At 40.6% G+C, this 26,111-nt stretch overlaps 3 protein-coding genes across 6 annotated transcripts in view; all 3 read left to right on the forward strand.

The window, feature by feature from the left end:
* Window positions 1-5,853, forward strand: part of zcchc7 (zinc finger, CCHC domain containing 7) — a 59,281-nt gene extending 53,428 nt beyond the window's left edge. Inside the window, exons 8-10 of the mRNA XM_037764057.1 lie at window positions 1,917-2,018; window positions 2,641-2,758; window positions 3,619-5,853. Coding sequence (XP_037619985.1) covers window positions 1,917-2,018; window positions 2,641-2,758; window positions 3,619-4,229 — 831 coding nt within the window. The 3' untranslated portion in view covers window positions 4,230-5,853. The remainder of the gene's footprint in view (window positions 1-1,916; window positions 2,019-2,640; window positions 2,759-3,618) is intronic.
* Window positions 5,854-8,190: 2,337 nt separating this feature from the next.
* On the forward strand, window positions 8,191-20,664 carry pgm2 (phosphoglucomutase 2). The gene is made up of 13 exons (XM_037764058.1): window positions 8,191-8,467; window positions 10,994-11,161; window positions 11,429-11,620; window positions 12,423-12,506; window positions 13,686-13,879; window positions 14,152-14,341; window positions 14,909-15,006; window positions 15,977-16,157; window positions 16,411-16,504; window positions 17,690-17,819; window positions 17,928-18,120; window positions 19,002-19,135; window positions 19,550-20,664. The coding sequence occupies exons 1-13, from the start codon at window positions 8,393-8,395 to the stop codon at window positions 19,650-19,652; spliced, it is 1,836 nt and encodes a 611-aa protein (XP_037619986.1). The 5' UTR covers window positions 8,191-8,392; the 3' UTR covers window positions 19,653-20,664.
* Window positions 20,665-21,543: 879 nt separating this feature from the next.
* The window catches only part of tbc1d1 (TBC1 (tre-2/USP6, BUB2, cdc16) domain family, member 1), a 68,680-nt gene continuing 64,112 nt past the window's right edge, over window positions 21,544-26,111 (forward strand). The window contains exons 1-2 of one of the 4 annotated variants that reach the window (XM_037764355.1): window positions 21,544-21,722; window positions 23,257-23,900. In XM_037764355.1, coding sequence (XP_037620283.1) covers window positions 23,298-23,900 — 603 coding nt within the window. In that variant the 5' untranslated portion in view covers window positions 21,544-21,722; window positions 23,257-23,297. Of the gene's footprint in view, window positions 21,723-21,898; window positions 22,043-22,084; window positions 22,105-23,256; window positions 23,901-26,111 lie in introns of those variants that run through there. The other 3 variants (XM_037764358.1, XM_037764356.1, XM_037764357.1) reach the window with 3 other exon arrangements.

The raw sequence follows: 26,111 nt of genomic DNA on the forward strand, positions 1-26,111 counted from the left end.
CAGCAGGTCATTCGTATGATGACATGACTCATTTCAAAGCTCCTTAATGGTGTCAACAACTGTTTAAATCAAGAGCTGTAAATATACAGTAAAGTAATACTTTGCAACGTCAGAGTTTGTTTCTCTTCTCAATTTTAATGAGAAACTGATTTTGGTGGATATTTAAGGAGAAACATTTTCCATGTTTTTCCAATTTGAAAATCAGAATCAACGGGAACAGTTCATATTGACGTATGAGCCAAACAAATGTTCGTTGAGCTCTACCATCATAATTCCGAGTGAACCGAAATTAGTGGATTGGATTTGTCAGGCTAGTTTGCTTTTCATTGTGATCCCAAAATGTTACCTCTTACTTTTATAAAGAAATACATGCATCTAATAAATATTAGTTTAGTGCCAAGAGAGTCAAAGCTAAACCTCAACGATGAAGCGCGTTTTAAAAAAACATCTAAAAATATGCCCGTGTCATATTGACTTTCACTACACAGCCAGACTCTCGAGGACTCTTCTCCAAACCCCTGAGAAAGAAAGAGAAAGACACCAAACTGATACGATCCCACAGGCCCTCGCCCTGTTAGCAATTTAGATGCCTCCGATAGGAAAGCGGCGGATGAGAACAGAGAGTGGGAACGAGAGAGGGATGAAGGTTCATCCAGTTAATTAATATTGTATGAGGCAGACAACTCTTCACACGCACACGCACACGCACGCAGACGCACGCTCACGCATGCTCACGCCAGGTTTTTAGACAACTATCACAGGTTGATGGGAGAATAGGAGGGGATTTCATTTCTTCTTTTTTCCCCTCCTCTCTCTCGTGCTTTCATTCATTGTGTCTATGTGCTGGATCAGAGTATGTGGAGATAACAGGAGCCCAAGGTCAGGGAGGGAGAGACAGAGGGAGACCTACAGCCAATTTACATGAAAGATGAATGGGAAGAGGGGCAGGAAGGGTGGAGGTCGGGGGGGCGGGCGGGGAGACTGTGATCTCCTTAGGGTGCACATGTGTGTTTGTTGGTGTGTGTGTGTGTGTGTGTGTGTGTGTGTGTGTGTGTGTGTGTGTGTGTGTGTGTGCGTGTGCGTGTGCGTGTGCGTGCTCGCAAGAGGTCTGTGATCTCCTGGCCTTTGTGATGGAGATGGGCCCGGCCGGCCTGACCCGATAATGACGCGATGCTCTAATAGCATTCATCCTTTCTGCCGCAAAACTACTCATGCGGAAAAGAGAGAGAGCGAGAGAGAGAGAGAGGGAGAGAGGGAGAGAAAGGGGGGGGAAAAACAAGTGTGAGGGGTAGATGTGGGGATGGAGGAGAGAGGGAAGCAGGAGGAAGGGAGAGGAGAAGAAAAGGAGGGGAGGTTAGCTAAGCTATGTTTAAGAAATGACGTGGGGCACAAATCATTTGTAATCTCGGAATCAGGGTTGAGAGAGGAAGGAGGGGCGCCTTAGATGAGTGTGAAGCTGTGCGTGTGCGTGTGCGTATGTGTGTGTGTTGTATGTGTGTGTGTGTGTGTGTAACATTAGCAGTAAATGCACTGTGCCTGTGTCTCCTCTCTCTCTCTTTATCAGTGTATATTTGCTGTGGGCGCTGGAGCATGGAAGGCTTTCAGAACACTGGCCCATAGGGGACGGGACCCTGTGTCCAACACACACACACACACACACACACACACACACACACACACACACACACACAGACAGACGGTTACTTATCATACAGGGTCATTACAGGCCTCTAACTATAGCCCCAGTAATCACTGGTTTATATCAGCACCCATATTCAGCGTACAATACACAGCAGCTCGTATCAATGGAGAGCATGAGAACGAGAAGAGGGAGAATGGGACACAAATGGAAGCTTAAACCACCACATTTGGTTTTCTTATAACAAGCTCCTTTCATTTTCTCTGTGTGTACTTAGACTAAGACGGGTACTCCTAATACTGTAAAGCAGCGGAGAGAAGACCGGGGTCGAACCCCTGCCTACTGCTACAACTGCTCCAGGAAAGGACACTTTGGCCATGTGAGTAACTCTCTCCGTCTTCTTTTATGTAGGTGTGTGTAGGTATTTACCATTTAGCATGCTTTTTCTCTAGTATCATGGCCAAAATAAAGCCCAGGGTGATGGCATTACACATTTCCAGTCAAATTAAATAGGTTGGAAAGTTTATTTACTCTTTAGCTACAAATCAGAAGTGGTTTGAATCTCACCACACCGCAGAGGTTCTCCTTATTTTTTACATGCAATAAGAGAGCTGTTTGGAGCAAATAATGTGTTTCGTATCCAGTTTCTTCAGGTTTGCTCATCAGGCTAAACTTCTAGAGATTCGGTATGCAGTGAGATTTTAACTTCTACACTAATGTGAAAGAATATGTTGAAATCCCACACACTGTCAGCTTTTAGTTTATTAGACGTTTTGGTCATGAACCTTTGTCAGGCATCAATCTTTCATGTCACATGATTTCATTTTCCTATACACGTCTACCAAGTGTGAATAAGTTAAAAGCTTTAACTCCTACAATAATATGCAGTAATTGGTTATAAAGGCGGAGGAATAAGGGGGACAACGAGACTTTTTGTCCCCCCATTTTCAGGTGTTATGGTAATAACATTGTATGTGATTTTTCTGTGTGTATTCTGTCAGGCGTGTAATCGGCAGAGGATGTTCAATGGGACGTATCCCAGCACCCCGTTCATCAACCACTACGACACTAGGAAAGAAATCACAAACAGACAACAATGGATAAAATCAAAGGTTAAAGGTAAGTCACACACAGACACAATACAGTATGTGTTCTTCTTCATGATGACTGCAGTCATCACTTGTCTCTTCCCTCTGGCCTTATAGCACTATAACAAGGTCGCATGTGTGTGAGGGTTAGTTCTGGAAGAAGCATTCATATCCTTCACTTAAGTAAAAGTACCAATACATACAATACATGTGAGAAGTTAAGTGGGGAAATGTCTCTTTGGTGGAACAGCAACAACTCATAGACATCTGAAACATGACAAGGAACCCCAAGTAAACAAGCAAAAATGTGTGGAACTACTGGTTTAATCTTTAACAATGCATTGTATTTTATGAAAATGATTATGCGTTAATAAAATTTTTATCTAAAAAATAAATAGTAACCTCAAATGTAGTGGACTGGAAGTAGCATAAAACTTAAGGACAGTACTTGAGTAAATGTACTTAGTTACTTTACTGATTAGGGGTCTAACAGTACACAAAAGGTTTGACACAGTACGTGCTATGGCTTTGGATTCATGCTTTGAACAAAAGATTACATTTTGAAACACTAAACTGTTGACTTCACTTAAACATTTATATATGGTCACTAAGTAATTGTAATGGACAAAAACATATGGTATTGATCCTCTAATGGAACTACAACATAGCAGAGCTCCAGCACTTAAACCCTGTGTTCTCCATGATGTGTGATTATGGTTTAGGTATCACTCCTATGCTATTATGATTGTGCATGTTTAATGGAGCTATTTGCAGAGATATATTAGCTGACTTGGGTTAAATATCAACATAGCTTTTGTCAAACTTGACTTTTCATGACAGAAAAAAAGATCAGATAAGTAATTAAAGCCTTTTTGTTTCTGTTTTCCCCAGAACTGAAGAAAAAGGGCTTGTTTTCTACCAGTTCTCAGACCCCTCTCACTCCAGGACCGCCTAATAAGAAACAGAAAATCAGCCATTACAAAAGCAACCACCAGTTTAACCACACACCTCGCCAAAGCCCCAACAACCACAAACGCAGCCATATCTTTTTTAATGACAACGATGGCTTTGGTGCAGCAGCAGCACCACCCAAAACAAATAACTACAACAAGTACAAACAGGGAAGTACTGGCCATGTGAAACCGTGGAAACCCAAGAGACCAGTTCCCACCTCCAGAGAGCGTCTCCCACCAACTAAACTCATTGTGGATGAAGCAGATGACTTTCCAAGAGGTAGAGGCAAAGGAGAGGATACAGAGAAGAAGAGGAAGAGGTCAAGGAACAGGAAGAAATCGCTACCAGAAGGACACGGAGAGTGCAGACCGGACCGTCTCTTTGGGACTATACCTGAAGAGATGCAGGGGTTGGCGTCAAAGCCACAGAAAGGAAAGAGGAACAGGAGAAGTCGAGCCTGGAAGAACGCTGACAAAAATAATGATGAACAGATGTACCCGACGGATGAGAACCTGTTTATCATCAAGCAGAGGAAACGCAGGAGATAGCATCAGTTAGGTGTCGGGGTCTCTATGACCAGTACATAAAGTATGTGTTCATGATATTTAGGGACGTGTCAGACTTCTTGACTCAGGTCTCGCTGCAAAACAGTTGAAGTCGCCAGTGCTGCTTTATGGGGTTCATAGGCCTTATTTATGGTAGATGTTTTGACATGTCACGGTAGGAAAAGCACAGGTGTAAATGATAAAATTCGGGTAAATTGTGCATGCTGACTCACTGTCACACTGTCGGGGCTTACTGGGACACTTTACAAGAACAGAGCCATTGTTAAAGGATAGGTACACAATTTTTCAAGTCTGTCTTAAAGCAAAAATGAGGTTCTGTCTATGTGAACATTGGAACAAGTTTTTCTTGCTGTACTCATTCCTCCTGTTCATACTGGTCCCATACTGAGATTCCTCCCTACGGTAATACACTCACTCTCACGTAGAAGCACCACAAAACGTCGCACTATGTCAATTGTCATGCGTGCAAAAGCCTGACTGTCAACACCAGAAGCGCATTTTTCTATGCCAGTCAACAAGCGATTCTGCTTCTCTGATATTTTCTATCTAGCTCTCTTCCTGTCTGCCTGTCTGCCTGTCTAACTGTCTGCCTGTCTGTCACTGAGTGTGTGTGTGTTTAGTGTTTTTAGTGTGTTTAGTGTGTTTGCTCATCTCTTGCTCTCTGTTTAGACACAACTGACAAATATGTTGATTAAGTACGTAATTTAAAGCCCATGATCACAAACAGCAGTGACACAAGGCTATTTCTAATAAATATAGTGGATCCATTTTGAAATACGATTGGGAAGGAATCTGAGGAATTAAAACTCCGGAAAAACAGCAGGGAGAGAGGGGAGGGAAGTCAAAGGCGTTCATGGATGCATATTTTATCATCTCATCAAAATCAGATAATTTATCATTTATAACGACACACACCTACGTTGGAACATTGGAAGCTCTTTATGATCTTTTAATGTCCAGTGTGAACAGGGGGGGTGATTAAAACAAGCAAAACCTGTTATAAAGTTCATATGAGCACCTGACTGTTGTTTTAAGACAATTTGTGAAGCTACCCTTTAATGGTATTAGTTCTAGCTGTACAAGTTTCTCCTTGTGGTCAGTGTGACAATTATAGCGCATATTCAAACAGTGGCATCGTTTTCACATCTAAGTCACTGTTAATACAATCTCTGGAGTTGGAGATGAGAGACGACGTGTATGACCTGATTGTTTCACAAGAAGCCAGTTTACAAGCTAATTGTAAACCAATAAAAAAAAAAAAAAAAACGTCAGACGATAGCTGGTGGGTTCCAAGATTGCATATCGGTCAATGCGTTCCGCCACTTTTGCTCTCCACACGGACTGTTTACCTGCATTCAACCAAAGCCTGCTTGAACGTGATAACAAATGGAAACCAGAACGCTTCCGGTACCAAAATCTTGTCCCATTGCCTACAGATCCTACATGTGAACGCAGAATCTGTTTATATAGATTACCGTTTATCTATTTGGAGATAGACGATTAAGAGCCAGTTAAGAGTTTATACAGTCAGTTCAGTAGTTATTTAAGGAAACAAATCATCTCCACAGTTCTGATCATTCTCAATTAAACAACAGGATAACTTGCATTACTTATATATTGAAACAGTGAATAATTTTATTGCATCAATTTATCAGCAAATTGTTTAATAAGTAATGTGTAAAGTTGATCTATTGATGTCATTGGTATCATATTCTCTCATTTCTTTGCTCACATTAGTTGCAAAATTTGAATTCAAAACAGACTCTGCTCTTTGAAGTATAGTAAGATCATGTCATAGTGCCTCTGCTCTGAAGTCTTAAAGTTGTTGCTGCTGTTTGCCGTTGGAACCAGAGGGTGGTGAATTTTTCTATAAAACTCATAATTTGTAAATGATCTAAATATATGAATTTGCTGTAAATACCTCTGTTAAACACGTTTGATGCAAATCTGCCAAGAGTCGCCTCGCCAGTTCTTTTGTGATCTGGATAGAAAGCATCTCTGACATGCAGCCCTGACAGTATTAACACTTTTAACCATCCTTCTATTTCAATTCAGGTGTACATGGTCTTATTTGTCATGATTATAACATGATGAAATAACATAACATGAAAGAGTGTGTCACGGTTCCTTGATAACATGAATACTGGCTGCTCTTGGATGAATACAACTTGAATCTGCGCTGTCTGACTCATTAGTTCTGTGATTCAGGAAGAGAAATCAGTTGTGTGCTCACATGGTTTATTCAGTAACTTCCATAATTATTCATATTGCATTTCTGATGTAATTTATGTAGATAATACATTAAAATCATTTGGTTTCAGTCCTTAAATGTCTCTTTTTTTTCACACCAGATGAGATACCTGCAAGGTTGTAAGGTATGGGAATATCACTCGTCTAGTAGGCTCCACAAAGATCTTGTAGTGTACTGTTTAGCTGTAAAATGAGAAAGTTTGTGACCCGGCATCCATGTTGAGATCAGTTGAGGAAATATCAAGCACCGCCCATCAGCCGGAGCAAACTTTCTTATTTTACAGCTGAACAGTACACTACAAGATGTTTCTGGAAACATTTGAGGCGAGAAATAGGCATTAACGTAACAGAAAGCTGCCTCCGTTGAATGAACAGCCGATAGTAACGCTCTCTCTCTGAAATTACATGAGATTGGCCAAAGTCTCCCGTCACAGGTTAGATTTTTTAAAGCAAAAGCAGCCATGAGGAGGTGCTGAAGTCTAGTTATCTCTCAGAGCACTTGAATTACAATATTCTAAAAGGTTATTTTACCCAATGATGCCAAAAATATTCTGCCTACTGCAGGTTTAACTTCGGCTGTGTTTCCTCCACCTGTTGAAACCATGGATGTATTAAAGGTCCCATATTGTAAAAAGGGACATTTTCATGGCTTTTATATTATAAAGCAGGTTTTTGTTCTATATAAGTACTGTGAAAGTATCGAAAAGCTTAATCAACAGAGAAACACACACACAGCCCATATTCAGAAACTGAGCTTTTGAAACAAGCCATCAGGATTTCTGTCCATTTGTGATGTCACAAATCTACAATATTTAGAGCCTTTACACAATTTTTAACGTAAACATTCTAGATGTGTCCTAGTTTATTCCTGGTTGCAGTGCAAGACCTATGGAAAGGAGGCTGGGTCACGGGCGGACACGGGTCTTGGGGGTATGGGGTATGACACATGCACAGTGTAACTGAAGCTGCGGTCGTGCGTTGCGATTGGCTCAACTTTGGCGAGTGCAGGCCAGATTTTATTGCGCATGTGTTGTGAACCCAAAGATATGACGCGTTGATAGATAGATAGATAGATAGATAGATAGTAACTTTATTGATCCCGAGGGAAATTCAAGTTTCCAGCATCACAGTTCCATAGTGCAAAACATGTTAGTAAAAAGGCAGTAAAAAAGTTAGTAGTGCAAAGTACAAAAAAATATACCAGATATAAAAATACAAGGAGATGAAGAAAACTGTTAAAACTGAATATAGTGCAGGATAACAGCTGTGATACACGACTATTAAAAAAGTGAATATAGTGCAGAAGAGACTGTTAAAAAAGAGTACAGTGCAGGGTAACTCCAGTAGCTTAGTCTAAAGTGCACTGTGTGCATTATTATCTGTCCTGTTGATGACACGTGACCCAGCCTCCTTTCCATAGGCCTTGGTTGCAGTGTATGTGAATGTCATCAGCTGACAGGAAGTACACATGGACCCAAGCAGACAGAGTGGTAAATACAGGCATATTCAGGCTGACAGTATGGGGACAAAATAAAGTTGTTTTTTTACATTACAGCATGTAAACATGTTCTAGTAGGAACACAAAATACAAGTATGAACCTGCAAAATGAGCACGATATGGGACCTTTTAAAAGAACAGTCACCGAAGCCCTCATGTGTAATATGACGTAATTCCCACACTTAGCGTCAACCAGTGAAGGCAACAGATGAGAAGCTCGTGACGCGTTACGTCGCTCCGCCCCGCGCTGCTGTGGAGACAAGCAGCAAAGTGGACACATCCTCAGTTGCACTTGGACTTTTGTTTGCGTTGTAAACAGCTTCAGTGTGAGCGTACTCACCTCGTGTGACCATAGTCAGTGAGCTGGACAGTGTCTTGACTCGGTAAAGAAGAGGAAATGGAGAAGGGTTTGTCCCAAACTGGGGACAGCAAGCTGGACCAGGCTGTCAAACAGTGGCTGCAGTATGACAAGGTAAGCTAACGGCTAGCTTCATGTTCCTGTGACAGCTTGTCAGTTTGTTACCTGGCTGGTTATATAAGTGATCCAGTGTGTTGGGTCAAACCAGTGACCTGCAGTGATGATTACAGTGTGTAGTGTACTAATGTAGGTGTTGTTTATAACATTAGGAAAACGAGTAAGTGTAAAATGAAAACACTGTCACTGCAAATGACACTAAAGTGGCATCAGGTACTGTGAGAGTGAAACTATACACACAACTGGTGTTAATCACTAGCTTTTGATCAATTCAACTTTATTGTGTGATGTTATAATGCTGTAATATATTATATATATATATATATATGTATATATATATATATATATACATATATATATATATATATATAATATTTTATAGGTTTATAATATCTTAATCAGTATAATTAACAATTCTGGAAAGATAGATAGATGGATGGATGGATGGATGGATGGATGGATGGATGGATGGATAGATAGATAGATAGATAGATAGATAGATAGATAGATAGATAGATAGATAGACAGACAGACAGACAGACAGACAGACAGATAGATAGATAGATAGATAGATGACTAGATAGATAGATGGATGGATAGATGGATGATAGATAGATAGATGGGTGGATGGATGGATAGATAGATGGATGAATAGATAGATAGATGGATGGATAGATAGATAGATAGATAGAAAGATAGATAGATAGATGGATAGATAGATGGATGAATAGATAGATAGATGGATGGATAGATAGATAGATAGATAGAAAGATAGATAGATAGATAGATAGATAGATGACTAGATAGATAGATGGATGGATAGATGGATGATAGATAGATAGATGGGTGGATGGATGGATAGATAGATGGATGAATAGATAGATAGATGGATGGATAGATGGATAGATGGATGGATGGATGGATAGATAGATAGATGGGTGGATGGATAGATAGATGGATAGATAGAAAGATAGATAGATAGATGGATAGATAGATGGATGAATAGATAGATAGATGGATGGATAGATAGATAGATAGATAGATAGAAAGATAGATAGATAGATGGATGGATGGATGGATGGATGGATGGATGGATAGATGGATGAATAGATAGATAGATGGATGGATAGATGACAGGGGAATATATAGACAGTATTCAATTCGAAACCAATAGTTATTGTCAATTAATTTCTAGTATGACCTATAAAGTCAGCTCAGTTGAACATGCAAAATGAAGCAGGTCTTCATGGTAGCTTACCTTTTTACCTTATGATTACTACCAAATCACATAGTTCTTTCCAGGAAACATCCAAGTAAAATGTTTGGAAATAACAGACCTGTAACACAAAGCATTACCTTCTCGGAGTATCTAGTTACATGAATGAAAAGCCTAATATATTTATGCTGTAAATACATTAAACAAATGTAAAAGCTTCACATTCAGTTCCTCTCCCTCCCTGCTGTCCTCATCGAAAGCACAATGGACTTCCTCCATACAGACTGATATGCTGATCGTTAGTAATTTCACAGAGAAAAAGCTTGGGTCACAAGTGGTTAAAGAGCACACAGATGTGTAACCAGACTAACATGCATCCGGCCAACACAACCAAGACATTCATGGTCTTAAAGAGACATGGGATGCCACTAATCAGGTCACATTGGAAAAGGGAGGCTGGCTCATTAGTCTGAACATAATTGCATTAGGGCAGCTTGCTCAGTGGACCATTTGAATAGGAATTTATTTATGGTTGCCATTTGTAACCAGACTAATTCTTTAGTACAGTTTTTACTTTGTTTAAGTAATGAACACATCATTCATTCACATTGAAATGCACCATAGTTTACCTGAGTTTTGCTAGTCAGTCACTCAGGAGAACAAATATCCTCGACACTGCACACAATCTGAATTAGAGCTGAAACAATCAATGAGTTTATTGATGGAAAATGAACTATTTTCATTTCACTTTCTTAGTTTTTTAGGAACAACATACTTGGAACAACATTTCTGCCATCCAGCTAACTTCCAACTGCAGTCATTGGCAAAGATGTGTTCTGAAACTTCCACTTGGACTCAAAGATGAGCTGCTTAGATTTTGAAGGTCAATGGTCAAGGTTACTATTACCTCACAAAACACATTTTTGGCCATAACTCAAGAATTTATATGCTAATTTTGACAAATTCATACAAATGTCTAATAGGATAAAGTGATAACATTTACAGACATGGATGTAAAGTGCAACTTGACTGGTTGGCAGAGGCATACAACTGCGTGGCGGTAATTCTAGTTTAAGTAAATTTCAAAAGTAAAACCGCTAAAACTTCACTTAATAACAAACCAATTGGCAACACTAAGAAGTAACACAAAAGTTAGACTAAAACTGACTTTTTAAATGTTACATTAGAAATCATACTGACTTTGCTAACCTGATCTCCAGTTGTAAGCTCTACATTCTAATACATATATGTAAATGTTGGATTTATTCCCATGTATAACAAAATGTGGGCATGATTTCTTTCCCCAGAATCCCAAGACATTGTCGATGGTGCAGGACCTGGTGAAAGAAGGAGCGGTGGAGGCTCTGAAGAAATGTTTCTCCTCCAGGATGGAGTTTGGTACGGCAGGTCTGAGAGCAGCCATGGGCCCTGGCACAACCTGTATGAATGACCTCACTATCATCCAGACCACACAGGTTGGTTAATAGAGAAACTACTACCACACATTAAGCATCAAGTCACATGCAAAGCCAGACATTCACATTATTGATTTTTGTTCTGTGCTTTCTGAAGAGATACTCCAAACTCTCGTGGTTGGCCGCATAGCTCACGGCAACATCTTGTTACACATCATTGTAGGATCTCAGTGCAGCTACTTTTCTCCCCGACTTCCTGTAGCTGTTGTTAAATGTCCTTCACACACAAGTTTTCTCTTATTTCCCCAAATGTTTTCCCCCTGCCAGGGTTTCTGTCGCTACTTGGAGGAAACTATTGATAACTTTAAGGAGCGAGGGGTGGTGATTGGGTACGACGCCCGGGCCCACCCTCCTAGCGGGGGCAACAGCAAGCGTTTCGCCAGCCTGGCTGCAGCTGTGTTCATCGGCCGAGGGGTGCCGGTCCACCTCTTCTCTGACATCACCCCTACACCCTTTGTGGTAATCACTTGAACTTCTGTAATTTCCTCATTTGGGTTTTTTTTTTGCATTGCTGAAACAGTCACAGTTGATGCAATACCTTAAAACGGAAGTATCATTTTACTGCTTACAATTACATTTAAACATGCTTAATATTATATTTGTAGGGTGAATTTGTGCTGGAAACCAAGATCAGTTTGTCTGGTTTAGCAGGTGAGAGTGGGACAGAAGCTAAAGGGCAAATTCCATTCAAAAAGTACACTTCCCCTTCGTATACTACAGGTTACATAACGCACATAGGATTCACTGACTTATACTCAGTTTAAAACTTGTGACCATTCACATGACTTTGTGTCTATAGTCGACTACACATGCATAAAACCATACAAGATATTCTTTAGGGCTGTACCAAATGTAATTTTTTACATTCAAAGTTTCTGTTGAGGTTTTCGAATGAAGCTTTGAATGTCTTTCGTCATATTTTATGATATCATCACCCTAAAAAAATGGAAAACTAGAATTACCACCTCGTGGTTGTATGCCTCCGCCAACCAGTCGAGTTGCAGCTTACATCCATGTCTGTCCAAAATGTTCTCACTTTATCATTTTATCCTATTAGACATTTGTGTGAAATTGTCATAATTAGCATGAATTAATTATGAACAGTTATAATATTCTTCAAGGACTGGTTATATACATCTGTCAACATTTGTTTGTATTTTTTCTCTCACATTGTGTGCTTGCAGTATACTGTATATTATATATGTTATGATCTAGTATAGTCTGATTTTTGAGTGACATATTTCCCTCCGACTCCCTGCAGCCTTTCGCAGTTTCACAGCTGGGTCTGTGTGCTGGTATCATGGTGACGGCCTCTCACAACCCCAAACAGGACAACGGCTACAAGGTAACCGCTTTTACTTACTTACTTGTTTATTTAATGATGTTGTTAGTTGTTTGCTTTGGCCCTGATTCATATTTGACGGTTTTGAAAATTTAAACTGACAGTGCTCCCAGCGCTCGAAATTAAGGATGTCCCGTTGTCCCGGAGACAATAAAAATAGCACCTGGGACACAAAGATACAGTGTCCAGTGACCCTGTGGTCATCAACATGCTGAGGTGGCTGAATAACACCAATGGCGGCAGCAAAGAAAGGAAGCCCCCTGAAGCACTTATTTCAATGTAGTAGCAGCTAATGCTACTGTGTGTTGCTAGTAAGTAGTAGAGGAACTATGTCCATTATTTTGGTGGATGCCAAGTTTTACTAACGGGCAACATATTGCAATCTGCAGAAGGTAAATACCTCTGTGTGTGTATTTTTTAACTGCTTCATCAGAATGTAGTGTGTTAAAGGCAGATGTTTATATTTTTTGTTTGTTTACTTTGAATAATTGCATTGAAAAATGTAATCTGATTAGCATAATTTGAACTTTAATCTATAAATTTAGAATTCCAATAAACTTGAAACTGTAATGAAACTGTATTTGAACTGTATACTTCCACATTCAGTTCTCACATTTCAAATTCAGTCGTTGCAATTCAATTTCAGTCCGTGTACGTTTTGTTTATTGGATTAAATCCAAAAACAGAAACAAGATAATTACTCATATCTTCTTTTCATCCTGCTGGGTGTAACAGCGGGCTGGTGGCCAGCAGCAGCGCTTGGTCTAACCTGTGTAACAGCAGCAACAGAAAGTTTGCTGAGTAAAAAGCAAACTTTGAAAGTTTTCTCTTGCTGCTGTTACACAAATTAGACACAGTTTGCTCATATCGGCAAATTTTCTGTATAGCTCCGGGGTCCACAGCGGGCTGGTGGCCCGCGGCAGCGCTGTGTTTAACCTGTAAACTTTCAGAGTTTACTCAGCAAACTTTCAGTTGCTGCCATTACACAGGTTAGACCAGCCTGATCTCACAGACTCGTTTCGTTTCTCCCCGCCACCAGGAGACTACTTCACCAGGAGGAGAGCGGCGACTCAATAAAAAATAAATAAATGAAAAGTAATTAGCAGATTCATCAATATTGAAAGTAATAGTTAGTTACAGTCATAATGCATTGTTCTATCTGCTGCTCTGTCTGTGTCTCAGGTGTACTGGGAGAACGGAGCCCAGATTGTGTCTCCTCATGACAAAGGTATCTCCAAGGCCATAGAGGAGAACCTGGAGCCCTGGCCTGAGTCCTGGAGCACAGAGGAGGCCCTGAAGAGCCCCTTGCTCAAAGATCCCTACCAGGACATCCACACAAAATACTTCAAAGCCATCCAGAACCACTGTCATCACAGGTGCTGCATAGATAACTACCTACTGAGCAGCAAATACCACAACTTAAATACCACACTTTAAAAACACCTGAGAAAGGCATGACGTAGAACGAGATAAACTGTTCCATTGATGATTGTCATCGTTGTGCTTTGCTGCTTAACGTTTGAAATGCATATATGAGATACCACTGTAGGGCATACTAGGACACACACACACAATACTACAGAGTTGAAATGAGGAAGAACACATGGAAAGAAAAACAATGTCTTGACTCTAGCTTCTTTCTTCACAGGGACATAAACAAGAGTTCAAAGGTGAAAATTGTGCATACATCTGTGCACGGCGTTGGCCACGCATTTGTCCAGTCAGCTTTCAAGGCCTTTGACCTTCACCCTCCATATGCTGTAGAGGAACAGAAAGATCCAGACCCCGAATTCCCCACCGTCAAATATCCCAATCCTGAGGAGGGAAAGGGAGTCCTGGTATGTTCTGAACATTCACATCACATGCAGTCATATTTAGACTCCACTGGTGGACCCTCTAGGGTGGCCTTAAAATTGAGAAAATACGATGAAGTGCCCTCTAGGGAGCCCTTCCAGTAGAGAAAACGTGACGTAGTGCCCTCTAGGGGGCCCTTCCAGTAGAGAAAACGTGACGTAGTGCCCTCTAGGGGGCCTCCAGTAGAGAAAACGTGACGTAGTGCCCTCTAGGGGGCCCTTCCAGTAGAGAAAACGTGACGTAGTGCCCTCTAGGGGGCCCTTCCAGTAGAGAAAACGTGACGTAGTTCTCTCTAGGGTGGCCTTAAAATTGAGAAAACATGATGCAGTGCCCTCTAGGGTGCCCTTCCAGTAGAGAAAATGTGACATAGTGCCCTCTAGGGTGGCCTTAAAATTGAGAAAACGTGATGCAGTACTATATAGGCTGCCCTTCATGCTCAAAAACTTTCTGCGCGCTGGTGCCCCATGGCGTGGAGCTGGTGCCCTTTTTTTTTTTCTGCCACCGCTGATAGACGGTGTGTTTTTGTTGAAGGTGTAATGTGTGTTTTGCAGACACTGTCGTTTGCACTGGCAGACAGGGAGGGGGCGACTGTTGTGTTGGCAAATGACCCTGATGCTGATCGACTGGCCATCGCTGAGAAGCAGGAGAGGTCTGTGTTTGTGTGTATATGATTGTGTTTTTATGCTTATTCCATCCTTGAACATTTTAACACTGTCCACAATGTCAATGATAAGTTGATTTGATCTGTAGTTATCTGATGTAAATGTATCTAGGGTCAGTTGACAGCCAAGGAAAACTTCCTTTTGCTAGGTCACAAGGTATAAACTGGGCTGATGCTTGATGATAGAAGCCGGCTAAGAAGAGTGTGCATTAAATTCTGGCCGCCTAGAACTACCCACCTGTATAAGAGCTGCATGCATGCGCCAATATGAAAAATTAATTATCTTGGTATATGATATTGTGATTAAATCAAAGGAAAAATTACGCATAAAAAATAATATAATGTATAAAAACTTGACAACTTTTTGTTGTCATTGAAGCACATCCCACCCTACACATGCTACAAGTGCAATTCCTTTGCGAAGGAGTTTTTGAATTTGGAGAAATGTTGTAAATCAAGATGATGAGGCATGTATATGGAAAGTGGGTTCACCAGAGCCATAGCCAGGAATTTAGAAAATAACTAACCACCAAAATCCTTGTGAAATGTGAAATTGAATAGTCTTATAGTATAGAATAGTATTAATCTAACTGTTTAGTTATATGATCTGCGAGTTTTATCATTGTCTCAATGCTGTTTTAAAGTCTTCTCCACACTGCCAAGAAAGTAAGAAAAAGAAAATACTGAATCCCTTTTTATTAATATTTTACTTTATTTAGTTTTTGCCAGAAACAGTCAACTTTTAAATACTGTATGTTGAGTGAGTCCAAAAATATCAGAATCATCCCATGCGTAATTTTTGCGTAATAGCAGATTATGAGCCTCTTGTGTCGTTAAAACCCTCAAATTTCCAAAACCAAAACGGAGGAAATGCTGTGAATAACACAGACTGGTGATATTATGTTTGTTTACATGCCTGTACTTCAATAACGTCTCTCTCTCTCTCTCTCTGTGTCAGTGAACAGTGGCGAGTGTTCAGCGGTAATGAGTTGGGAGCGTTGCTTGGCTGGTGGATGTTCCGCTGCTGGAAACAGCAAAACTCTGACGCTGCTACTGTGAAGAACCTTTACATGCTGGCAAGCACCGTCTCATCCAAGATACTGCGCGCTATCGCTCTCAAGGAAGGCTTCCACTTTGAGGTAACGCTAGTCAAGTTCAAGGCATAAAGCACAAAACATACTCTACTAAATGTTTTTAAAAGAGCAGATGTAAACAGATCGGATCAGGATGTCCTCATGATCATAAAATGCTGTCAGCAATGCTAATATTAAGATAAAATGTAGCTAATGGATATTAACAATACAGTTAAATGCACTCTATTGTCCAGCAAATGTTGGTGGAATTCATATTTGAAACCACACGTGACGATTACCTTCACCACTGTTTGGACAGGAAACACTTACAGGGTTCAAATGGATGGGAAACCGAGCTAGAGACCTTTTGGACCAGGGCAAGACTGTTCTGTTTGCCTTTGAGGAGGCCATAGGTATGCACACATGCATGCACACACACACAGAAATTAATGTTTTCCACGTGGCATCACATTATAAGAATTGTTCTTGTAATGATCTTCACAATGTCCCAAGATAAGTTGATTTGATTTGCCTAAAAGTATTCATCTGATATAAGTTTATCTAGGGTCTGCTGACAGACAAGGACAGAATCCTTTTGCCAGCTCACAAGATCTAAACTGGGCCGAGAAACCTTACTTGATAATAGAAACCGGCTAAGAAGAGTATGCATAGAAGTAAATGGATAAGAATGATGTATAAAAACTTTAACATTTCGTTGTTATTGAAGCACTTTTTATTAAAACATGTAGAATGGTAAAGTTTCTTAAAGGGACACCGTGTACAATTTGGTGGCACCTAGTTGTGTGGTTGCAAATTGCAACCAACTGAGTACCCCTCCATCCTCCGTTTCCAAGACTGCGGTAACGTAAGCCGCTGTGTACAAAATCTTGGTAACGTCATCCGCCTTGCTCAGAGGCCATCCTTACCATAATAACACTACTTTAGGAGCAACGAAAGTCAGACGGCGGCTGGCGATGCCACGGCTCACGTTACTAGGATGGGGGCCCTTTGTGTTTGGTGTTGGTTAATGCGACAATGACAACACTTAAACTAAACTTTTTAAAATTAAAACATGTAGTTAAATTGCTTATTTGTCCTATACCTAACATATTGCAATATAGATATATGAACTGCTCTAACACTACATCTCATAATACTTGACAGCCCACCTACACCTTCAGAAGCTTCCTCTGTGGCCTCCTGCCTGACAATGCATGTAGCAGCAAATGTTTACTGAAGTGTATCCACACTGGTGATCTAACCATGTTGCAAGCATGAAAATAGCAGACGTGTCATCTGAGGACCTTGGTCTTGGTTAGTCAGCGGTCAAACACCATGCAGTGGGTTAAAGGTCGTTTGAGGTTGATATGACAGATGTTCACTCAAACACACACACACACACACACACACACACACACACACACAACATCACATACTTTAGATCATTCCCATGTAACATGATTATGAGGCTGTAAATGGAATCACATGCCTTTGCACGCACTGTTAATAAAAGGAGCAAGTGACCTACAGCGGCTGGTGGTTTACGCATACCGGGGATGAACTGAAAGTGTGTGTGTGTGTGTGTGTGTGTGTTGCAGGGTATATGTGTAGTCCCTCTGTATTGGACAAGGATGGAGTGAGTGCTGCAGCCATAGCAGGAGAGATGATTTCCTATCTGGCCACGAAAAGCTCCAGCCTTTCTCAACAAGTCACTGCCATCTATGAAGAGTAAGACACATGTGTATATTATACTCACCCGGCTTTGATTTATATTACTACTGTAAGATACTGCAGACTTTAACTCTGTCTCTTCTCTACTCTCCTCCTCATCATCAGGTACGGCTACCACCTCAGTAAGAACTCATATTTCATCTGCCATGACCAGGACGTGATCCGCAGCTTGTTCGAGCGCCTGCGCAACTACAGCGGCCAGAAGGACTCGTATCCCACTGAATGTGGTCGCTTCGCCATCTCTGCTGTACGAGACTTGACCACCGGCTACGACAGCAACCAGACCAATAACAAGGCTGTAAGTGCACACATGGACACACGTACAGTACATCCACTCAGAGCAGGACAAACATTTGCGGTGACCTGCAGTTTATGTACAGCAAGCATGCTACGTTGTCTGCCAATAGATATAACTGTAACTGTTTTAAGCCATAACTATGAAAATGACATAGTTAGACACACGACTCCCAAGAGTCATATTTTATGACGTCATCACCCAAAAAAAAAATCCTCAAACAAATTCCTTAATTTGAGTAAAGTGATTCATCAGATTAAATGAGTTAGTCTTTTTTTGTTAAATGAACTTTAATGAATATAACTCATCAGTTTCATCACCATAGATACATGTACCGGTAGGTGTGGACTGAGGACTGAGCGTTACAGCGCTCACTGTGTGTGTGTCTGTTTGAGAGAGAGTGACAGAGAGAATGGAAGAGAAGGTGGACTATTGCACACAAGATTTCTGTAAGTTATTAATAACTTACTCGGAACGCTGCTTTGTAACCTGCCCGCTTGGACCCGACCTCGATCAGTCACCCACGAATCACTACTGCGCAGCCACTACTGGAATCTGATTCTACAAATAGTACAACAGCCTCTTTAAGATAAGATAAGATAAGATATTCCTTTATTACTAAGTGGGGAAATTTGCAACTAAATTTGATCTGCAACTGTGCAAAATGAATCAGTTTAAACACAATGAATAGACATGCAAAAAAAAGTTTCGCAGCATTCATATGTTGATTTAGAATTTGAATGTCAACGTTATGAACGAAGCTTCAAAGCCTCCAACTATTCGGTACAGCCCTATCAGCGTCATTCTTGTATTGTATGTGTATATGGAGAATTTCTCTTGTTTTCCCATCTATCCATCCATGACCGCTTCCTCTTGTGTCCCAGGTTCTTCCCACCTCCAAGTCCAGTCAGATGATCACCTTTACCTTCTCCAACGGGGGCGTGGCCACCATGAGGACAAGTGGCACTGAGCCAAAAATCAAATACTATACTGAACTCTGTGCTGCTCCTGGCAACAGGTAGGTCACCGTAGAGACCAGGCCAGGAAGTGACAAATGTCATGATTATTTTGAGTAGCGATTAATCATTTATACTATAAAATGTCAGAAGATAGTAAGTTTACAATTTCCTACAGTAAAAAACAAGTTGATGGATTTTCATGTCTTGTCCAACTTGATGATATCCAATTTACAATGATATGAAACAAGAGGAAGCAGCACTTCCTCACCTTGAAGAACCTGGAATAAAGAATTGTTACATTTTTGAAAAATGACAATTGTCAGATTATCAAAATAGTTGCCAGTTACTTTTCTATGGAACAGCTAGTTGTTTTAGCTCTAAATGTATTAACCGTAAATAGAAACCCCCAGTTATCTCAACACGTTTATTATCATTGTTTGTTTTCCCCTCTGACTCTTTTGGTCTCTTAACAGCGATGTGACGCACCTGAAGAAGGAGCTGGACGACTTGGTTGATGCCATTGTTGAAAACTTCTTCGAGCCAGAGAAGAATAAGCTGCAGCCCAAGCCGGAGTAGCTCTGATAGACATACATTCACATACAGGACCAGTTGTGACTAATATCTGTCTGACCAGCATTTCCCATAATGTCTTAATTACTCCAGAAGGGACTCTTTATTTAATGCAAGCTTTATTTTGATAAACAATCACTTTAAATGACAATTTTACCAATGTGTTTTCTGCCAGTTTGACCAGAGAAACTGTTACATACCCACTGATGCATCTGACTTTATTATTGTTATTATATCATCTGCAGGGTTAATGGCAACCTTTCACCTCCACTTTGAGTTTGTTTAGCCATCTGTTTTTGAGGTGTAGGTATGGATCCAGATCCAGTTTTACATCCAGCAGTCACAGCTATATTTGGATTGAGTTGACCTCAGTGCTGGAGATTTTAAACCCAACTATAAAATGTTCACCACTCTACAGCCACAGTCATTCCTGCTGTTTCACTGTGGTGTTTAGATACACACATTGCCGTATATTCACTTGTATTTAACCATCATGCATCCCATCCTCCTTCAGCATCAACTGCACTGCTGCTACTATCAGGAGTTACAGAAAGTGTGTAAATGAGAACTGCTGAAAGAAACTGATGTAACTTTAAAACTCACTAACTTTAATGGATGTTGTAAACTGCTGTTAAACTTTGAAAGTGTAATATTTAGATCATATGACCTTGAAAGTGACAGTTGAAAATATTTTTCAGTTGTAAAAGCTGTTATTCCAGAGTTGCTAGTTTGGGGGGGGAAAAAGCCTAAAAGCTTAGAGCACCACCAAGTGGAGATATTATACATTCATTTTTCCAAATGCACCCACTGCTCATTACTTGATATGAATAATTAACACCCAAAAGGGACTCTGAAAATCGGGAAATCTACAACTAAGACCTTTTTACTTCCCATTATTTAAGTGATGTTGACTCCAGGAATGTTTATTTAGCAGCTCACCTTTACTTATGTGCCTCGTATTCCAAAAATGCTGTGCTCAAAATACAATTTCACTCAATAAAAACAGTTTCTAACGGTGCCATGTGGAGAAAAATATCTACACTGTAAACAATTGCTGTTAATTTACAGCAGGATTTCAACTATGTGTATTAACCTGGTATTGCTAAAAACAGTGCTTTACTGTTAATACAAAAGAAAACCTGTTAAATTACGCTCATAGGCCGTTTTTTAACTGAACTATAATGCATTCTTAAAAAACATCACTTTACTGCTGATCAACTGTCTAAAGTATCATCAGTAACAGTTTCATTCAGTATTTTTTTAATTCTGGGACCTGATCTGCACATGTGAGGCTTGTACATTGTACATGATTGTAAAATCAGTGAATTAGCTTTATTGTTCTTCACTCACATGTTGTTCTGGTTTGCATTCTGTGCTTGTTGCCAGCTATAGACAGACATTTTGGGAAAAGTGTCAACAAGACTATTATAGCCTTTTTCCTAACAAGTGCCTTTAATTGTATTTAGTGTGACTATTCCTCTGTCTATTCATCTAGGCAATAAATAATGTTTATTAAAATATATGTAAAAAGATACAACCTAAATAGTGCATTAAAACAAATCAGTAAGATTATGTAAAAGAAAGGTGAAAAACAGCTATATAATGTGTCTTTAAACAGTAAATTAACTGTAAAATACTGTGAAATTAATTAAAAAAAAACAGTTCAAACTGTATTTTTCATTAACAGTACGAAGCTGTAAATTTCAGGGACAGTATAATAATGTTAATTTTACAGTAACATAAAGGCAACCTTGCTGCCAGTTCTTTACTGTTATTTTACTGGGAAATTCTTAACAGTGTGGGGATAAAGCACACACACACGCACACACACGCACATGCTGCTGTACGTGCGGTCACGTCAGCCCTCATCCTCCGTCAGCAGCATGCATGCAGCATGCACTTGTCATGCCCCATCTGAGTACAGAGAGGAGAGGAGGGAGGTCTGGTCTGCCCTGTCTTCTAAATTTAACTCCAACTAGAGACTGCTGAGGCTGTGTGAAGCCTCTCTCTCTGTGTGTGCACGTATGTAGTTGCCCTGAAATCCACTACTACATCGGACCAGACTTCTGAGAACAGGTAAGCAGACTGTGCCGGCATGAGAAGAGCAGGGGAATAATAATAATGTTAAATTGATTAAAAAAATATCCACTGAGCAATTTGGGAATAGCATACATGAGTCATACGCGCTTTGGTGTCTGCGTAACTTCGTGCGTAAAAATAACTTGTGCCGTGCGTAAAATGACAATATCCGATCAAAAAGGAGGCTCCTCGGAACTAAAACCTCATTGTAACTTCCGTTGCTGCTCTGCTGCAGCACACCAACCCACATTGAATGCTGCACTGTCCCAGCTGCTTTAAATTGAGGATTGATTTCTACTTTAAGGTCAAATAATGAGGTACGTAAGCAGGCGTTTTTATTTCTCTCCAACTTGACGCGAACGTTTTGATTCCATAGCTGGTATGATCTGTGTATTATAAACATTTTCATCATGTTAGTATTGACGTAGTTGCTTGTATCTTTTCCCACTGATTCCACATACAAATTCTAACACACCTTTTGTTTGTATCATTATGAGGTTGTTTATTGATCATGTAGGTCATGTGAGGTCAGCTGGACCTCTACCTTCCTTCTCACTAGCCAAGTGTGATCCTCATAGTTCAGCTGCCTGTCATGTGTTTGTGTGTCCTTGAGACTGTAAAAGTGTAGGTCAGTAGTCAAGTCATGTGTTTCTGGTCGGGTAAACAACACCAGGTGGTCATTTCTATAGTACCCTCCAAATGACCCTGTGGTTACCACACTGCTGCTGATTCACAGTGGAATAAAAGACTTATTATTCTAGGCTTAAGTTAGATCATTGTTGCTTTGTGTGAGAGTATTAATGCTGGACCATTGAACTTCTAGCTGGGATGCACATTAAACACCAGGATCCAAAAGCCAGTTAACCATTTATTCAGAGAGCTTAATGGGTGGAGGTTGAAGGATGGATAAGGGATGAAGATATGGATGTTGATGTTAATGATTTTTCTGCACAATAAACAAATGAAATGAATATATTACCATGCTTACCACAATTGGTAATAAAAAATAAGAGGTACGTATTCATCTTACATTATTAATACATCGGCTTCTTAAGAGTGAAAGACTTTAACATTCTCCATCCGGAACCTAATTATAACAAACATAAGTTAAGACAATTTAACAAAATATACAATCACTTCCTTCTCAAAATTAACAAATTGCTAAGGCAATCTGACTTTAGCTCACAGGTAAGTGGCCTATATTACACCGCTCCGGAAAAGTACCAGGATCTATCAAGAAATCACACATTAAATTGAGATAGAGAACATGTTGAAGTAACTCAAAATATAAACCATACGTTGTCTAAAACAAATTATCAAACTCATTGTGAGCAGCTTACTGGGTTGGCAGCATGGTCTCAAACAAACAGATTTGTGCAAACAATTTGCTGGTGTGGCAGCATGGTCTCGGACAAAAGGGATCTGAACAGAACACACTAACAGGACACAGTGTCCTGATTCTATCTTGATGGCAAAGTGGAGCATGGCACATTTTAAACGCCTCTGTTGTCCTCTAACTGATGTTTTGCAGGTAAAAGCAGAGGCACACCGCTGCCTCCGGCCCTACCAGCCATGGAGGGACTCTACTTTGAAGTGAAGCCCAGAAGACATGATCCCTCTAGGCCAGGGAGCTCTGAGAAACCTCCTCCTAACGTAGCTTCAAACCACCGCTCATATCCATCACTGTCACATCTCACTGCTTCCACACCTCAGAAGCTCTACTCTGCTAGGAAGAGGATTGCAACATGGGGGGAAAAGGTAGAGGAAGAAAGCGAGGAGGAGGAGGTACGATACAAACTGACACTGATCGGTTCTCTGCCGGTCCACCACCTGACCACCATGGCCATGCTGCCCTGGGTGGTGGCTGAGATCAGCAAGTCTCGGCCTGCAGAGAAGAGTCCTGGTGCTGGGTTGCGGTCTCCAGGACAGCTGGACCCTTCTACCCGTAATCAGACAGTTTTTCTGTGTGTGTCAGCATCGTGGGTGCGATGTGTGTCCGTTCTGGGAGAAGGAGTTGCCTGGGACCCTCTGACACACACGGTGCTGTTTCAATGTCGGCCTCACCAAGTGACTAAGCTAATTCACAACAGCCAGGAGCCCAGCAGCTTCGGCTGCCTGGTCAGAGACAAACCCAACTGCTCCTGCTATGTCTTCCAGTGCCAGGACAGCACCAAGGTAAGTGTGTGTGTATAAATCAGATAATATGAGATGAAACACTAGTGGCATAATATACAGGTGTATGCAAAGAAACAAACAACAATAGAAAAGGTATACTCTAAAATAACAATATCACAATTACAAAACACAACTACAAAGGAAGGCAAATAATCTGTACCCCAATGGCAGACGCAGTTACTTCATAAATCAAGGAACAGTCTCATAACTCGGAACAACATATGTCAAACAAAAACACATCAACACACACTCGATGTATAAAAGTACACAGAGATTTGGCATGTCAGATTAGACTCTTGAACAGAAAAACAACTATTAGAACGACATGAGAATCAGGGATCCGCCTACTTATATTTGATGACAAAGAGCCGCTTAAGCATTCAGCCTGACAGTATTTATAATGACATCCCGCTGAAAGAAACTGGATCTTGCTTTGGCATTATGGAAGTCCATGTACGCTGTGCTTTTAGTTCAACAACATAAACACACATTCGCACGCTGTGCTGACCAGCAAACTCCTGACCTCTAAATCCTTTCACCTCTCCTCCACATGGCGTGCTTGGCCAACAGCTTCTGCACTGTAAAGTTGCAGCTGGTGTCCGGGTCTAGCCAGAGACATTTGATAGCATCTTCATTGCATGCCGTGCCCAACATACCGAAGACTTTGGAGAGATGGAGACAATGGAGGATGCTAAATGAATCAAAGAAGTCAGGAAACAAAATGTCAGCTTGACCTTGATTTAGGGCGGGTTTTTCTTGCTCTTCACGAGGCACATGCGCACACGTCTGGGCTCAAATAACAAATACCTGCATATGCTTCAAATATATGGACAGCCAGCATGTACTGTGTGATTTACTGTAAATATAAGTGTGTGTGTGTTTGTGTGTGTGTGTGTCTGTGTGTGTATAAATATATCACTTAATCTAGTGTATGGTGTAAATGCACACATGTAGATAAACTGATTTTATATACACATGGGCTGTTCATGTGTTGGGATTACAGTTCAGGCATTTGTTCTGTGTGTGTGTGTGTGTGTGTGCTTCAGTGAGAGTCAAATCAGCTCTCGCTTTACATTAACCAAGCAGGATGTAGAACCATGTTGCCATGGCGACCACTTCCTGTGGCCCAGCGCCTGTTGTGATGTGTTTTTGGTATGTGTGTGATGGTGTGTGTGTATGTGTGTGGATGCTTGTTTGCTCTCTCTCTCTCTCTCTCTCTTCAGCCCTTTCAAGAATGCGATGATGATGATGTCAGGCTGACCACCTGTTGCTCTGGCTCTGTCACATTGGGACACACACACACACGCACACTGAAAATGTGTGCAATCCTTGGGCACCGCTAAAGGACTTTACAAGCCTAATTTTGCTTTAGTTTATTAGATATTGGGAGTTAAGTTCTTATTTAATACAGTAAAGGTGCATGAGTCGGGAAACATGCCTGGCCCTTCAGAATCAAAACCACACACACACACACACACACACACACACACACACACACACCACCAGCAATGTAAACAGTTTACACAGGAAACACAGAACCACACACACATACACAAAACCACACTCTGTCAGGTTGGAGGAGGTGATGGTACATTATTTTGCATCGTGATTTCATGAGCAGCAAACATCCAGGTGTTTATGTACAGGCTCACATTCACTAACAGAGCTGCAGAATATGCAGAAGAAGTAAATGTTAATACTTAAAGTTACATTTTTCTGTACTTCATCATAACAGGCACATTACGAACCCTTGTGAAATTAAATGTGACCTTTTTTTTTTTTATCTAAAAGTAGTTTCTGAAAACATACAAATTTGAGCCAGTGCAGAACTGAAAGGTACAGCAGCATCGGTCCAGCATGCAGTAGATGTGGTAGCAGACTATGATGATTCTATAAGGGTACAGGCAAGGGGATGCATAATTTGAACGGCTGTAATATGAGACATTCTTCAGATCTTCAAAATCCAATTCATTGGCTGTATTTTGATATTCACTGTGCAGTGCTTTATTTTCATGGAGAGATGTGGGACATGATGTATGTTACAAAAATTATTTGTTTGTCGTAAAAATAAAGGAAAATATAAACATAATTTAAATCACTGCAGAGGAAAAGAAAAACATCCTTTTCTGTCTCAGAGGGTCTGGGGGGTTTCCCTCGCTGCTCCTGGAGTGGCAGAAACTAACCACTGGGTGTCACCACTGAAGTGTACAA

Source organism: Sebastes umbrosus, chromosome 3 (genome assembly GCF_015220745.1).
Source record: "Sebastes umbrosus isolate fSebUmb1 chromosome 3, fSebUmb1.pri, whole genome shotgun sequence".
Taxonomy (NCBI): Eukaryota; Metazoa; Chordata; class Actinopteri; order Perciformes; family Sebastidae; genus Sebastes; species Sebastes umbrosus.

Coding starts and splice junctions, on each gene's coding strand:
- pgm2 (XM_037764058.1), top strand. CDS start 8,393: ATGGAGAAGGGTTTGTCCCAAACTGGGGACAGCAAGCTGGACCAGGCT. Junction 17,820..17,927: donor GTCACTGCCATCTATGAAGA/GTAAGACACATG, acceptor CCTCATCATCAG/GTACGGCTACCACCTCAGTA. Junction 19,136..19,549: donor TGTGCTGCTCCTGGCAACAG/GTAGGTCACCGT, acceptor GTCTCTTAACAG/CGATGTGACGCACCTGAAGA.